This window comes from Pipra filicauda, unplaced genomic scaffold, assembly GCF_003945595.2.
Source record: "Pipra filicauda isolate LSUMZ 115617 unplaced genomic scaffold, ASM394559v2 scaffold51_size4534324_pilon, whole genome shotgun sequence".
In the NCBI taxonomy this organism is placed as follows: Eukaryota; Metazoa; Chordata; class Aves; order Passeriformes; family Pipridae; genus Pipra; species Pipra filicauda.
The window spans coordinates 28,904-45,499 of record NW_024104665.1 but is presented as its reverse complement, the minus strand read 5'-3'; the positions used below and the strand labels follow the sequence as shown (position 1 = coordinate 45,499).

Here is a 16,596-nt window from a genome sequence, read left to right as displayed (position 1 = left end):
AGCACCTAAGAGCCATGGTATCATCTTTTAGTCCATAGGCAGCAGGGTTCCAAACTTTGTTTAGTTCATTTCCAAGTGCACTTTGAAAAATGTATGCATAGTCTCCCTCTGTGCTGTACTGCTATGCTATGTTGCACACACATTTTTCCCTCTCTGACAAATGAATAAACCAGAGAGTATGGTGGATTTGGTGGCATTATCTCTCTCTCTCTCTATATATACACACACACACACACACGCAAATACAATACTAGAAGGCATTCAGATACTGTAGTGGTGGGGCTAGGATAAGCATTTTTGTAGAACAAGCAAGAACGTTTGACAAGCACAGACTATTTTAAATGAAATATAGAACACTTACCAATGCCCGAAACTTACTTTGGAACAAACAGAAATCTTTTGAATATTGTTTTGAATGGTATCCTGGATCACACATGACATGCAGAGAATAAGTTATGTTAAGATGACATTCAGTGTAACTTTCTGGTCTGACAGAACCAAATCTGCATTTAAACTATGACAGTTACAACAAATCTTGTTTACTTTGGTATCTGACTTAATATGGTTTTCCATGTATCTATTTCATGTACCAATGTATGAGAAGCTTTACTGAACCCTACTTAGAGAATGTGAACCAGCTGAACCCTATTAGATCAGATTGCATGTTTTAAAGGTATTTTTCTATGCATTTTAAGTCTGATTGCAACATGTAATTTATCTATTTGAGATCCCTTCCCAAGTACATAGAAGAAAATAACATCTCTTTAGAAAAGTTGAGAAACATATTAAAAATAACCTTTAGCATCAGACATATCAGTGCAGAATTCCTACATAAGCTGAAGGATCTAGAGAATAAAGAACTAAAGCTATGTTCTTCTTATATGTTCTTTCATCCATGGAGAGATACATATTCATACATTGATAATAATGACACTTTGACTTAAATCACTTTCTAATTTCCAGGTGCTGCACAGATTTTAATTAGTGTCTCACCTTGCTTCCAGTCAGCTCATTCTCACTGAGTCAGAACACATTGTTCTTCGATATGCAATGTTTCAGCATAATCAACTTTCAGCTTGCAAACAGTCTAAAAAGCTGTTTTTTCTACTGTACAAGCAGTTCTTAAGTTATACATGGCAAGGTCAGTTGCATTTGAATAATTATGATATAATTTGAAAACATAATTACCATCTGGGCAGTAAAACCATTTCCATCATTATCGGTCAAATGGCAAATTTCTAAGATACGCTTAATTTCTGTCTCTCTTTCCTTCTTCACTCTGCTTTAATTTTCATAAATTGAGTCTTGTATTTTAGTTGCATAGGAAGAAAATGATGCCGAAAAGGAACAAAAAAGCATAGTGGGTTACTTCATTCTGCATTTCATTTCTACATTGAATTCTTTTCATGATCTTTTCTCCATTCCTGCAAACCTGCTGATGAGAACAAGAAGTAGGGTGCTTGCAAATGATGCCAGCACAGTTAGACAGATCCTTTTCTGTGTTTGCTTTGAAGCATATGAGTTCAATCACTTAGCTATTAGATGAAGCTGATGCAGTGTAGAAGGGATTAAAACTCTGGGTCTATATAAAATGGTTTGGGGACTTTGTTTAGTCATGTTATATCTGCTGTTAATGTCAGAATTACCATAACTTAAGAAAGCCTAGAATTTGAAGGTGAACATGTCAGGCAATTATTTTCTTATTACAATAAGGAAATGGTCATGACCAACATCTTGGTCATGTTTGACAACTTGAATATCTTGCATATTTGATCATGCCTTGCTAGGAGCAAACGCAAATGAGAGATACTGCTTCGTGCTCACCTCTGAACTAGTCAAATGCTGTCAGTATAACGTTCTCTTCTTTCCTTTTCTCTTTCACATGTACATGCAGAAATTCCCATGGAGTTAGTGGAATGATCGGTGGGGGGTGTAGGCCTTGCTGTGCTCCTTAGAGCTCTAATAAGCCCAGTACAGCGTTACCTGGTGGCAAGCTACTAAGTCCTTCTCAGAAATGAAACCAAGGTAGCATTGTAAAATATGCCTAGGGCTTACAGGTTTCCTGCCAAATCATGAGACATGGTGAATGTTGAGTCAGGGACGCTGGATATTGTCTTGAGGATGGTAGAACTGCACTGTGCAAGTCATGATGCTATCCTAATTTGTCCTTTTCCAGATGCAGAGGTGGGGTAGTTGAATACTTTGCACCAAGTGCTGGATCAGTTTCTGTGCATTAGATTTAGTGACTGGTAGTCCTAAGGGGGTTTGGTTTTTGAGAGAGTGCTCCAGTCATGGTAAATAAGAGACAAATTTGCAGCAGTGCAACAGGGAATATGTTGGAAAAAAATACTATGTGCGGTCCAGGAGCCTGTGAGAAGCAGAAAAAAGTGGTTTCAGTTACTACTTGTTTGAAAAGAGGGTGAATACATAAATGGAAAGCTCCTTGGATCACTTTAAATGGTTTGGGTTCTAAATATTATGTAAGTACAGCATGTACATGCTGTCCAATTAAACAAGACAGGTTTGTGCCTAACATGGGATGAGTAAAACTTAGATACACCACTGGTACGTAATCACATCACTTGTCTTGCTCATTCACATAATACACAGAGCCAGTAACAGCAGAACAGTGTTTATACTATAATGATTTTGTCTGAAATGGCAGAATGTTAAATCTAAGTAGCATTATCAACTAGAAAATTTTGAAACATGGACAGGACAGGCTTGTCTCACATGTCAAGCACACTGTTCAGGCTGCTACCTGATTTTGGATGATATCTGCGGCCAGTCTTCTGCAGTGTGACATGGCTATGTGGTATTGCTGACCCTTGTGGGATTATGTACAGAGAAGATAAAATACATGGATTCAGCAAAAGGTTCTTTGCTGCTTCATTTCTTGCTATAAGGAATGTGGAAAGAGAATGCTTTCCTAATTACTGAATCTCAATGACTAGACTAGAAGTGATACTGAAATAATGCTAAAACAGGACTGAAGTGAATCAGTTGCTGTTAATAGATTACACAGTAAACAGGTGATGCAGTTCAGTTCTTCATCTTGTTTTCACTCAGTGCAAAAAACCTCAAGAGGCAGGAGTCAAGCCTGCATGATGTAAGACTTCTCTGCCTCTTTTTCCTGCAGACTAACATAAAATAAGCAATGTATTAGTGTCATACTACCGACCAGACTCTTCCCTGCAATGGTCTGAGTGGTATTAGAGTTCTTCAAGCACCAGTGGTTGATAGTTTTGTTTTCCTTCTCTCTCTCTTTTTTGAATAGCCTGTACTTTGACTTTGCAACAGACAGAAAATATTTGCTACATATTTGTTCACAAATCAAAGATTAATAATAAACATGTTTTCTTGACCATCTTACCTTTCAAAAATTCTAAGTTAAAGCGGAACAGCATGGTGTTTTTTCTTATTGCTATTTTTCTTTAGAAAGTGGAAAAGTATGGCAAAGGTAGCCGAGGGTAGAAGATGGAGAAGAGTGCCCTTGCTATTGATTTAAACTCTACCTACTCAGCAAAACAAGAGTCATAGAATGACAGCTAGGCTTCCTTCACACAATGTACTCAGATTTAATATTGAACTCTATTAACAAGGTTAAAAGATGCTGTATGATAATTATGAGCAGATTTTCTTTCTCAGATACAGCTAGCAAAGAAAAATATCTGTCCTGTGCAAAGATCCTGTTGATCACAGGGGTTATCATTGTGAAGAAATGTGTATTACACAACTAGAATTAGGTATAAAACTCAATTTACAGATTAAATTTTGCCTGCATTCACTTTTGTTCATTCTTTGTGCTTGTCACACCAGTAGCTAAAAATCACCTCCTGTTCTGAATGGCAGCAACCCTGCCTGAAATCCTCAACCTTCTGCCAGCAGTGGATGCTTTAGAAGTTTTAACATGAATTGTTATAGTTGGTTTTATGCTGTCCCCTATAGCTTTAAAGGGATGTTAGAACTTGCTTAAATGAGTCTGTGATAGGATCCTTTGATTTCCAGCCTTTCTCATCATGCCAGGCTGGAGCAGAAAAGCCATTACCTATTGGGATCTCAGGAGTAGCCTCAGCAGCTTGTGCTTTCCAGCTCAGAGGAGAGGTGATAAGGGAGTGAGGGAACAACGGCTGTCCAAGAGGGATTACTTCAGGAGGTTGTGTCATATGCTCAGCTTGTCCCATAAAGGAAGAGAAGAGAGTCTGAAATATAGAGGATAGTGTTTGTGTGTTTGTTCTTTAAATAAATTGGAGCTTAACACTGATACCTCACAGCTTAGCTGCAATGTTAGTACTGTGCATGTGCTCAGAAGAGGATTTAACTGGCAGGCTTAATGTTAAGGACTGTAGCTTAGTTTGTACTGTATTTTCTTAATGGTTTCTCCACCCTATGGAGATAATTACTTCTCAATCAAAATGCAAGTAAAAATATCAATAGAGTGTGGAAGCACAGTAAAAGTTCTCATGCACGAATGCTTACAAGATGAAAACTGGACAGCCAGGTCATAATTATATACAGTTATTCTGCCCAGAGTATGAGATGAAGTATCAGGTTTTTATAGTAAAGAATTTTAATGTAGGAAACATTGTTTTTAACAATGAAATGGAAATCCTTTAATGCATCCTTTAGTGCTCTGGAAATGGAACAAAGTGAAATAACATTCAAATAGAAAATACAGCTGTCAAGTTTGCTCTGCTAAATCCAATCTCCAAACTAAGTTAGTGGTGAAAGAATTTATTTTTGTCCTGCAGCTCTGCTAAATGTGTGCTCTGCTTAACAAACCTCACCTCTGCATCTACAAACCTCACAAAACATGCAGGGGTCCAGCCAAAGCATTTGTGTGAATACATACAGAAAAAGAAATATAAACACACAATTATAAATGCTTTTTTCTCTTGAAGTAGCAGTGAGTTGTAACATCATCCCTGTAACTAATAAAGGTCAAGAGATCTTTCTGATTCTTCATTCCTCAAATTTGAAAATATTTGGTTTGGCGCTAATTTTAGGGGTGGAGCAGAGGATGCTTAGTGAGAAAGGTGCTTAGAAATGAAAATGAGCAGAGAATCTAGATCCCTATCCATCTGAAACTGATGAAAAAAATCTTGCTAACAATAAAATAAAATATGGTCTGGCCTTTTCTTTTAGGAGCAAATAAACAGATATTGGCTGTCACTGTACAGGATAGAATGGAGACTGAGGCAACCACAGAATCACCAGATAGTTACAGGAAGAGGATGGACTTGCTGTTGTGGGACTAGTGGGTATTTAGGTGGTAGAAAAAGGTGAGAAGCAAATGAAGATGGCCAGCATCGCTAATAGTCAAATGGACAAACAAGTAAAAATGAGGAAGTATCATTTTATGGCCACTCAACTTCACATTAATTCTCACTGAACATTAGTAAACAGTACTGTAGAGATGGATCATGGTTATCAATCTCTGCAGTGTTAAACAAAACATTTGCAATGTAAACAGAAGTTGTTCCAGGATGTTGTGAATGCACTTGACCCCAGACAATTATATTTGACTTTTTGGTAGGCATGAATTCTGTGCGTATGGCTCTGCCACTGTATGAGTTCATAATTGAGAACCATGAGGCTTAGGTAAACGGTGGGGGGGAATGGGAGCATACTCCTTAACCTGGCTGAGCATTTCTAGTCTACTTCAGGGCCAAGAGTTAAATCACTGACGAGGATGCATCTAATTCAGGTACCTTTTCATTGCCTCTTGGCTCGTGGTCTCAGCCAGGAGCTGATGGATGCTCTACCCCTACATCCTTCCTTCTGAAGTAGTTTCCCTGCCCGTGGAAAGGAAAGATGCTCTTGGAGGCAGGGTTGGCCTCAGCATGGAGGCAGAAAGCATTGAATAATGTTACTTGGTTTGCAGCTCTCCAAGTTGAGTGATACCTGTGTGAGCAGTGACTTGTGACAGGAAGAGGCTGTTTTCCAGTGAAGGGCTGGTCTCTGCAAGATGGTGGAAAATGAACAACTGAGAGCACCAGTTGCCTGCTGCCTCCCAGTTGAGGCTGGAGTCAAGGACAAGTGTTCCATCTCCATCCAGTGTCACCCATGGTTTGTGGGTGCAGAGCTTCGTGGTTGTGTTTACTATGATGGGACATTGTATGTTTGTGCATGATCTTTCATTTTTGGCATCTTCACTGCCATCACGGCAAAACTGCAGTAGGATAGATGGATTTTGTACTGTCTGATGCTCTCCCAAGGTACTTGCACCCTGTTGCTGAGAGGTATGAGTTAATGAATATTGAAACAGTTTAAATGCTTTGTTCAATATTTGGTGAATAATTCAAGCAGTTTTAAAGCTAAACCACAGCTATCTTACCATGATGTTCTTAGATTGCTGTCTGACAGATTCATTTCTTCTTGAGATTTGTTTGGGAAAACATGCCAGTTTGGTGTTGCTAATTCTATTTAACTGTTTGAAGCTACCTGATATTTCTTAGTTGGTTAACCCTGAGTCCTCAGGATATTGTGAGAGCAAGCTGATATTTCATAGTGTGTTCCCAAGTACCACCAGGAATTTGTTGGCCAGTTCCCAAGCTGGATGAAGTTTTTTTATTTCTGCTTGATTACCCCTACTTTTGAAGAAAGAAAAGGAGTTTGTTTGCTTTTTACAGTCTGTTGAAATCTCAAGAAGCAGAAAACAGGAAAAACAATCACTGGTGACCCAATGTGTAAACCAGATGCTTCCTTGAATACCTTTCAGAGAATTTTCATGAAGGTACACTGACTAGAATGCTGACAGCCTTAATGGTCTTTAACCTGTTTTCTGTCTTTTCTGGCCTCTATTTGTACTTACCAGTTAAAACTAGTTTTGTTGATTCATCCTCTTGGGGCTTTTCATGAAGATCACTGCAAAGTCATTATTTTATCAATCATTATTTGTTCTCTCTTTCTAACAAAAAGATTACCCTTAGACAACTGGATAGATATACAGCTCAGTGTTGTAGCAGGATAAGAAAATTTATGGTACACTTTCTACTTAACCTTCCATGATACCCTAACAGATGATTTTTCCCTGGCAGACATTTACTGTTCATTTTTCCTTGAGCATGCACCTTCCCCCCCCTCCCCCCCGGCATATATATTTAAATTTCTGGCTGTAGCTTACAGCATTTCTTTCTCAAGTTTTCCTTTGCATTGGAATACTTTGTTGCTGTATGTTTAAAACTAATTCGTTTGTTTAGTTCTGATCCCCTGTTGCTGACTTCACAGGAATTGACATTTTTCACTTAAGTTTTTATCTGTATAGTACCATGTTCCCAACTGGTGTTAGAAGAGCATGTCTTCTTTCTTTACAAATGAGAAAAAAGGAGATCATTGTTATTTAAGGATGCCACTTCAAGAGAAGTAAATATTTGCCTTTACTCTGCTTAATTAAATTTATATCCATTCTCACTTTTATAACAATTAAACAATGTTGAATTGGGCTGATAAATGTGGATTATACTCTACATAAGAGGAGATTTAATTCTGCTGGTGTTTGAAGGGTTTTTGACACAGGAGAGCGTATAGAAGTTCTTTATGGTGAAAGGTACTGTATAATTTTTAGTTATCCCAGCTTTGCCTAGACATCTCAATGCCTTGGCTGTACTTTATAAATACTCTTTTCCCAGAACTGCAGACAGTATTTTCTAAGAAATGTGAGCTCAAGAGAAGATGACTGAATTACTCAGTTTGGAATAATGTCAAAAGTCTAACTCTCCAAACTTTATGCACATGCAATTTGGAGGAATACACATTCCTTAAGCAGATACACTGATATTAATCAAGTTTCCTGCTGTATTGAAGCTATGTCTGTTCTATATTTCTGCTTTCCTTAATTACATGTCTTCACTTTATTTCAGACATGCATTTGAAGTACATTTTATTGATGTTGCTTTATAATCTGAAGATTGTAATGCTTACTGAGTCTTCAGTGACTTTGGAATTTCAGATCTTGAACATTAATCTGGTCTCACAAAAATTTGTATTTCTGATGTACCCATGTGAAAATCTTCTGCTTGTCTATAGAACTATACAGCCCAGTGAGGCAAAAGTATTGCATGGTTTGGTGAACTTGCTGTGTGGTCTGTGGATACAGACATGCCCTTTGACATGCATGTGTACAAAGGCATATAAAAATGCAAAAGAATCATCCAGCTCTCCATAAAGGAATCTGCAAAGATTAAACAGTCTTTCTGTTACCTAGCAAATTGCAGAGGGCTGTTTAACTTTATCATTTTGTCTCTAAGCAAAAATGGTTTAATAAGGAAAATAAATAGGTTCTGTTGTAGTGACTGCATTTCATGCGCTCCTTTGTCAGCGGTATGCTGGAAAAGGTAGCTGTTAAGTGCATGGTGATGAATGTATTTTAAACATCTGAATTCACACACTCAGATCAATTGGCATTTTTTCTCATGTACCTGGCATACTAAGATTAGCAGAATGGCTAAATAACTTGTGCTTACACCTATGGAACTTAAAGCAGCTTTCTAAGAGGGGGGAGAAAACATAGTACTTTATTCTCGGCATGATCAAAGCAACAAATGACACGTATTTAACAGTTTTTCACTAACTGAACCACAGGCATTTCAGTATGTGCCATCACGTGCAGAGGAAGAATTGGTCTCTGTTGCTTTAGCTGTAGCTGAAAACTGCTGTAAAATGTGCTGTTGTGAATGCACACTTATGATGAGGAGAGATGGCAAATTCAGAACTCTGAATTTTGAGCTGGGCCCTCCAGAGTAAGTCAGGAGAGGTAAAGAAAATGAGTGAAAAAAATTGATTATTTTATTCATGGTGTTGCTTATGCATTTAGTCTAATCATCATTTAGGACACAGTGAGTAATGCCTTGTGCAGAAAGCAGGACTGCAATCTTTGCATCTCTCTGAGTGATGCCCTAGCCACAGACTTGTTTTTTCTTGCATATTCACTCTTTGAATCTCATTTTGTTTTCTGCCTGGTGGCAGCCTGGTAACAGACAGCTGGAGCACTCCTCTGAGAGGCAAGATATGTTGGTCTCCCTGGCAAAGAGCCTGACCTCTACCATTTTATAAGCAGAGTGACAGTACTATTAATAGATCCCTCCTCTAGCTGTGTTTTCAAAGGAGTATATAGCCTGATTGTTGTGCTGCTGAGCCTAGATGTCAGCAGCGCATGGGAGGTGTATTGTATCAGGAATGAATTGGGCCCCTGAGGGGAGTTAAGTTCAGAACAGCTTCAGGAAGCTCTGCAGGGTCTACGCGGGAGGAGCTGGAGTGCCTGCTTCCTGGCTCCATCTGCCAGCTGGGGACACAGCCCCCTCCCACCCGGTAGTTTAGCTGTAGGCACTTAACTCTGGGCTGTTTTGGCAATAACATCTAGGTTTCTAATGTCAGCAAAAGGTTTGGGGCACTGAACTTAATGATTTAACCAGTGTTTTGGCGCTTTGGCCATCTGGAAGCTCTCCCATTTCCATTGCGATCAAAGGTAGCTGACTGGTAGTTTTGCTTTGACTGCAAACAGGTGGTGGTAGGCAGGGTTTCTTTCTTTCCTAGATGCAGCTGGGAGAAAACTAAACACAGCCGTCCATCAGTAATGAAACTTTTTCTATTAAAAGGAAGCATTATGATTTAGATTAAAATTTCATTTGAAATAAATGAATCTCTTTGAAAACATGAGCTTCCTTGGAAAGTGAATTAAAAATGATTTCTTCGATATTCCCCAGTTGTCTGCCCTTTGCCATTTTTTGTGGTGAATGCGAGGGAAGAAACGTACTATAAACACTTCTTGGTTTTTTAATACAAAACTTCACAATCTTTTGTGAGAAACATGCTAGCAACTGGATAGTGAGAGAAAACTCAGGTCATATTTGTAAAACTGAGTGTTCTTGCATATGAATATTCTCATTAATGCTTTGTGACCCAAAAGGACTTAATTTCTCATTAAACATTTTTGTGGTAATGTAACAAGTCTTGCCTGCAGCCAACATTAGCTTAAATATTTTAAAGGGTCTGAATTTGTCAAGGTCTCTCTAAACATTGCATTAAGCTGGTGAGGTGAGAGAACTTTACAGAGCTTAAATAGCTTTGCCAACAGCCCAGCAGAATTGTGAGACGATATAAAAAATTGACATTCACAGTAAGAACAAGACTTTCATCTCCTAATGGAAAGTTTGCCAAATGGTATTCCAAATACCTCTGGTTATTTCTTTATTTCAGGTGCAAATATGTGTGGCTCAACCTTCAAAGTCATGTTTACGGGAGATGTTTCTGTGATTTAAAACAGATCTATTCATGTAGGACCCAGTCTTGCAAAGACTTACAGGTGTGCTTTATTTATGCACTCTACATAGCTCCATCCAAGTCAATGGCAGCTTGAACTGACAAAATAGGAATTGTAAGAACTGCCTCAGAAGTAAGAATTTGCAGAACTGGGCCTGAAATCTTTTTATTATGAAGCAGAGATATAGTTTGAAATCAGTAGTCTAAGGCCTTGAAAAGAGGATTAAAAATAAATATATTAAGGAAGCCCTACCCCAGTTCTAGAGGGAATTCCCCTCTAGTTCTCACCCTATGTCATGCTACACTTTTCATTTCAATCAAATTTTTTTTGTAGTGACAGTCGTTGGGATAATTTAGAAGCAAAATGAGTGGTACCTTGGCTATTCAGATTTATCCTCAAAATGCTTCAGGGTCACATTCAGCATTGATTTTACAACTAATAACCCAGAATGTTTTATTGACTTATAATTCTCCAGGCATACTGCTGCCCTGACAAAACTTTTCATACATGTCCACAAATGAACTGTACAGAAACACAAGCGATTTCTGTTGTCAGGATGTAAGATGGAAGACTTTATTATTGCTTTTTTAACTTTTGCTGTGTTGCCTGTATAACTGCCCAACTCAAAACACTATGACAGTAAAACAGTTAACCCTTGAATGCTTTGAAACTTAAAAGAGGCATTGGAATTTTGAGCATCTAATGTTCCCTGAAATAAAACACAAAGTCTTCACACATTAAATGTATGTACAAGAAGTTTGCCATTACAAGCAAATTAACATTTTTTTTCACCTGGTTCTGGATAAGACATTCCACGACCAATGGCTAAGGAAAGGGGGGGGGGAATCACAGATGACATGCATCTTGCTGTGTGACCTTACTTCAGGAAGAAATTCAGGGACATGTGTAAGAAAGCTCTTGGACATAACAGCAGTTAAACAGGTGCTTTACTTGCACTTACTTCAAGATTTAAATATATTTACAATCACATGCATGTGGAAGTAAGAGCAGTGTATGGAGGTTTCAAGTAATAACAGCCCTTCTGAGTAATTCTTAACTGGTTATAAATGCTCCTCTTAGAGGTTTTCTGAAGATACCAGAATAAAAACTTTTTAATGTAGAGTCATTAAAAGAAAAGAAACGGTATGTTTTCCAAGGGAGTGGTTGTCAGATCTCTTATGATTGTTCTGTAGATTACCACTTCAAGAAAACTAACAAAATGGTTATTGGATTTAAAAGGTATTCTCTGTAAGTAAATGTCACTGTTAAATACCTCAGCTATTATGTTTGTGTTTGCATTACTTTAGGGATTTAGATGGTACCATTTGCATATTTTATCCAATTCTCTAATGTTCACTTTGTGAGTTAAAATCAAGATAAATTGCGTAAATGGAACAGCTTGCTGGCTGTGGATAAGCTGATTTAAACTACTGTACATGGGATGAAAAGTAAGGAGCTTTGTTATTCGGAAGACACACACACAGTATGCTTTGTTTGTGAAAGTGACATGTTTAATAGCGTGCAAGTTTTAGTTTGAAATCAAAGCAGAGTCTATAGAAATATAGTTAAGACTGACATCTTTGCCTTGGGAGGGGAAGGCTAAGAATGTTTTGAGGTACTCTTAATTACATGGTGTTCTCTTCCCCCTTCTCTTTATCTACTGTGCACAACGTTTTCTTCTAACAGCATGATGTGCCTTTCCTTGTTTTCCTTAAAGGAGGTCTAGCCAGCCCAGGAATGGTTGGCAAAGCCTGGCCTGTGGCATTTAGAAGTTCCTTTCTGATAGTCTGCCTAGAAATCTGTTCTTTCACCTTCAAATTTCTCCTTTAAAGTTTTGTAAGAGATTGACTTTTGGTCCCCCAAGTTGATGTTTTATTTTTAAATACTCACCTAGCCTGCATTTTTTGATACTAAGCATCTCCCACAGGTCTAATCTTCCTGTTTGTAATTTTCATGGATCTTAAGCGGGACCATTGTTGCCTATCCTTCTAAAACAACGTGGAGGGACATGACCAATTACTACCCTCAGATCTACTTATCTTGACATCCTTTTCTCTTTGCAAAATATTTTGTTGCTTCCCTTCATTTGTCTGCCTTTGGTTCATTGACCACCAAATAACGGCTGAGTTTTCTTTTCCTGTGAGTACGTGAGTGAAGATAATAATAATGGCCAGTCTTCGCGAGCGAAGATAAATTTTTTGTATAATGGCACCACATTTTTCAGCTAAGTCTGCCCTCCTTGCACATCTAGAGTAAATGTGTAATCTGTTTATGAGCTATTAAGAAACTTTGCTACAAGGGTGTTTCTTTGAGATGTGTTAGGCTGCCATGAGGACCCACGGTTACTGTTATGTGCTAGTAGTCCCTGAATTGGGGATTTTGAGCTGTGCCGTGGATTTTCTGTGATTAGAAATGAGAATAGTCTTAAAAGCTGCATGAAAGCTTCAAATGACATATTTATGTAATGCTATTCTACATATGGTGCAGCAGGTCAGCATGCTCTACAGCAACTTCTCCGTTTGTTTAAACCCTGGGTATAGTACAGGGTTCACAGTACAGAGGGACTGAAGGGATAGATTGAAGGTAGACAGTAGTATTGGTAAGAAGGAGAAAAGTTAGGAAGCATGCAGATAAAAAAGACATCAAATTGCAGTAGCCATTGCCCCTTGAACTCTCTCTCTCCCTGCCTTCTTCCTTCCCTTCTCACAGATTTCGTTAGCAAACTGCTAACAACTTTCTGAATGTACTGTAAGAGACTTCTTTTCTTCCCTATCCCACCAAGAGAGAGTGAGCGAGGGGCTCTGTAGGGCTTAGTTGCTGGCCAGGGTTAAACCATACCAAATTGTTTTTTACAAAGTGTGTGTTGTGTTGTAAATGATAATACAGAAGTAATATGTTTCTTCCACATCTGGCTTAATAATGTGTTTTACTGGTTTATTCTCTGTCGCACTCAAGCGTAAGTGTAATCAAATGAGTACTCTTCTGTGAAAACACACAGGGAAGGTATTGAGAAATTAGATTCCAAACTACCAGGATGCTAAAAAATAAGCAAAATGCATTTTTGTAACAATTTTGGTTATGTCAGAGAGCACAAAAGTGTCTGGCATTGAGGCAGGCTCTGCCCCTGGCTGCACACTGAGTTGTCTATTGCTTGTATGCAGACCTGCCAACGTAAGCGTTTATGGAAGAGTACATCACATGGATAGGATGTGCATGGATGGAGAGGTAGCAAAGTTTTTTTTCCTCATTTGTTCTGTAATGTAACGATGAATTTTTCACAATATTTTTTTCTGTGTAAAAAACACAGGAACTTACAGATTTGCTCTTCACACTGTTAGAAATGACTCAACATCAATCACTCCTTCATACCCACTTCAAAATTGCCAGTGGGAATGCCCTGATGGAGGGAGGCAAGACCACACCATCTGAGAGTAATTACTGCTCTTGTGACAAGGAATGGCAGCCAGCTGCCTTTCCATTTTCTCATGGCACTAGCAGGGAAGGAGAGGGGCATTGCTTTCTGCTTTGCATTTCTCCTCTGGGAAGGGAGGCAGACTCTCCACAGTACTAGAGGGGAAGGTCAAAGTGTTAGTAAAGATTTTGACTCATTTTGGCTTCTGTCCTTCTTCAGACAGGTTTTCACACAGATAGCACAAGTGTATTTTCTGTTGCACATTTGCCATGGGTTTCATTAGGAGCTAGAACTTCACTAACCTTGAACATTCATCAGAATTATGAGTTATTGCCGCTCAATCATCTAGCTGCTGCTGTTAAACACTAAAAATCAGAAAATAGCCTATTTTTCTCTGCACAGTAAACTGAAAATGCTTCAGGCCAACCTAAACTGAGCTGCAATTGGAAATGAACAGGTTGGTGCTGCTGAGCTGTTCCGGGCAATGGCAGTGCCAGTGGAGGCTGCCTGTGCTGACAAGATGGCTGGAGCATACAAAACAGTCTCACTGCAGGAAAGGGGACTGTGCAGAAATCCAGAGCTACTTCTGCAGTGAAAGCTACCTTTTGTGCCATGGATTTAACCCAGGGCCTTATGAAGTCAGCAGAAGGGTTTCTCTGGGGATTAGAGTCAGGTCTCTGTCACAGGTAGTGTCTGGGTTACTTTTAAGTGCTGTGTTTCAGTAAATGTACGGCAGACAGAGAATGAGCTTTTCTGAGCATGGCAGGGCTTGCAGTGTCCTGTTTCAGGCTCCTTCAGGTGAAGCTCTGTGAAACAAAGCACTGCTGTGCTTGCAGGGCCACAGGGGCACGGAGGTGCTCCTCTCAGGGATGTGGTTTCCCTGCCTCGGAGCAGGGCTGACAGCCCTCCTCCTGCCAGCCTTGGAGCAGTGGGCCCTGCCTAAAAAATAAACCAATTAGCCTTTAAAAAGGGCTCTCTCATTTCTATAATCCTTTTTGTAGAAGGAATTTGCTGAAGCAGCGGGATCTGTGGCTCTGCTCTTTTCACCTTCCATGCCACAGTCCTGCAGGGAATTCACCTGGTTACAGACTACTAAGATGAACATCTCTGCTATGAGATTAATTGATTGCGATTGCAAGTGTCTGTTATTCTCACATTGTTTAAACGTAGGAAGGGGAGAGAGAAGAAAAACACACCATAAATAGACTCTATTGATCTTAAGTTCTATTTATTTTCATATGTTTAGTGAAAAAGCATGCCCATGCTTGAAAACATTATAAATGTAATCAGATGTTCCCTGTAACAGGTTGAAGTAAAAATGTGTACTGATGTTATGCTTAAAGAGCATTTAGAGCATTTGACAGTTGTTTTTTAAATGACTTTTCTGCTTACCCTTTAATTATGCTCATCACTTTCTTTTACCCTGTTACTTATTTTCTTACTTCCTAAGATTAGGAAAAAAGCAGTATGTTAATTTCCCTTTTAAATTTTTAAGCTAATATTTATCTCTGAATTTGAAAACTGATAACCAGAGAGAAAAACTTCACTGCAAAAAATTTTCTTTAATTATCTTAGTAAGTAGGAATAGTCTCAAATGAGTACAGTGTGTCATGCCGAAGGAGTGACAGCTGAGGAGAGCTGTCACTGATAGTTCTCATATAGCACACCTCCTCTCTGGTACCCATGAGCTGGATGGTGACTCCATTGCCTGATGGGCTTCTTCAAGGTGTTGACAGAAATATGCAACTTCTTCAAATAAATTCTGACCAGTGGCCATGCTTTACTCAGAAAATGCCAGGAGTGGATGTAGTTATTTAGGAAGGATGGAAGTGAAATGACCCACAAAAGAGTGTCAGTTTTCAGAATCCCATTACTTCTGTTCTTTTTACGGAAGGAGCACTGCTTTCTGGACACTTACAAGCATCAAGTAATGACTAATATTCTGACTCTTGGATTCAATTTAAATACAGAATACATGCAGAATGCTTCATATGGGTTTTGGGACTTTTTTGGTACATGTGCTCTGAAGGTCATTAGGAAGACATGATCCTGAGAGTATAATATAAGACCAAAATAGGAAATATTTTCACTTCATATAATGTTTCATGAAAGAAATAAAAAGAAAGAAATCACAAACTTCTAAAAATAAAACGTGTTTGCATGTAAGTCTATTTCTGACAAAAGGAAAATGGTCTATGGGTTATGACTATGTATAATGCTTTAAATTAGAGCTCTATCATTTAAATTCACATGAAGATTACGGGTAATTTTGTAGTTGACTTAGAACTATTCCAGTTTAAATAACCTGAGTATTTGCCATTTGTAATTCTGAGAATATAGTTTATGCTATACATTGCCTAATAGAGAGTTCCCAGGACCACAAAACTGTCTTTTTGCCAAATGTTACATGCACAGATTTCATGAAGTGGTCTGCAGCTTTGCAGGAACTAGGGCAAGCTCTGTAAGTAGAGCATGTCAGGTAATTATTCAAATTTTTTTTTATGCTAGAAATTAACACATTTGTTCTGTGGTGGATGTCTTTCTGAGATTTCTGTGAAATCTCTAACAAAGTTGCTTATCTGTTGTTTCACCTACAGGTACATTTATGTTCCAATGGGAGGATCTCAGTCCAGTTTGCTTGGAATGCTATTTTCTACAGCCCTCACTTTTGCCTTTGTAAGCTATTGGCACGGAGGACAGAGTTATTTGTGGTACTGGGGCGCACTTAATTGGTTTGGAGTAATTGTGGAAAATGGCATCAAGAGGATACTTTCTATTTCACTTATTCAAGATTTAATTGTAAGTTGAATCTCTCTTTATTTCTGTTCTTGTTTCCTGGCTCCATGCTCATCTGAAGTTCCTGGTTACTAGTTTGGTTTAACCAAGATTAAAGTCATGGATAACAGATAAAAGAGTTAGCATT

General features: G+C 38.6%; 1 protein-coding gene across 1 annotated transcript in view; it reads left to right on the top strand.

Moving 5' to 3' along the window:
• Positions 1 to 16,596, top strand: part of HHAT (hedgehog acyltransferase) — a gene marked incomplete at its 3' end in the record, with an annotated part of 88,708 nt that overhangs the window by 56,755 nt on the left and 15,357 nt on the right. The window contains exon 10 of the mRNA XM_027714497.2: positions 16,271 to 16,472. Coding sequence (XP_027570298.1) covers positions 16,271 to 16,472 — 202 coding nt within the window. The remainder of the gene's footprint in view (positions 1 to 16,270; positions 16,473 to 16,596) is intronic.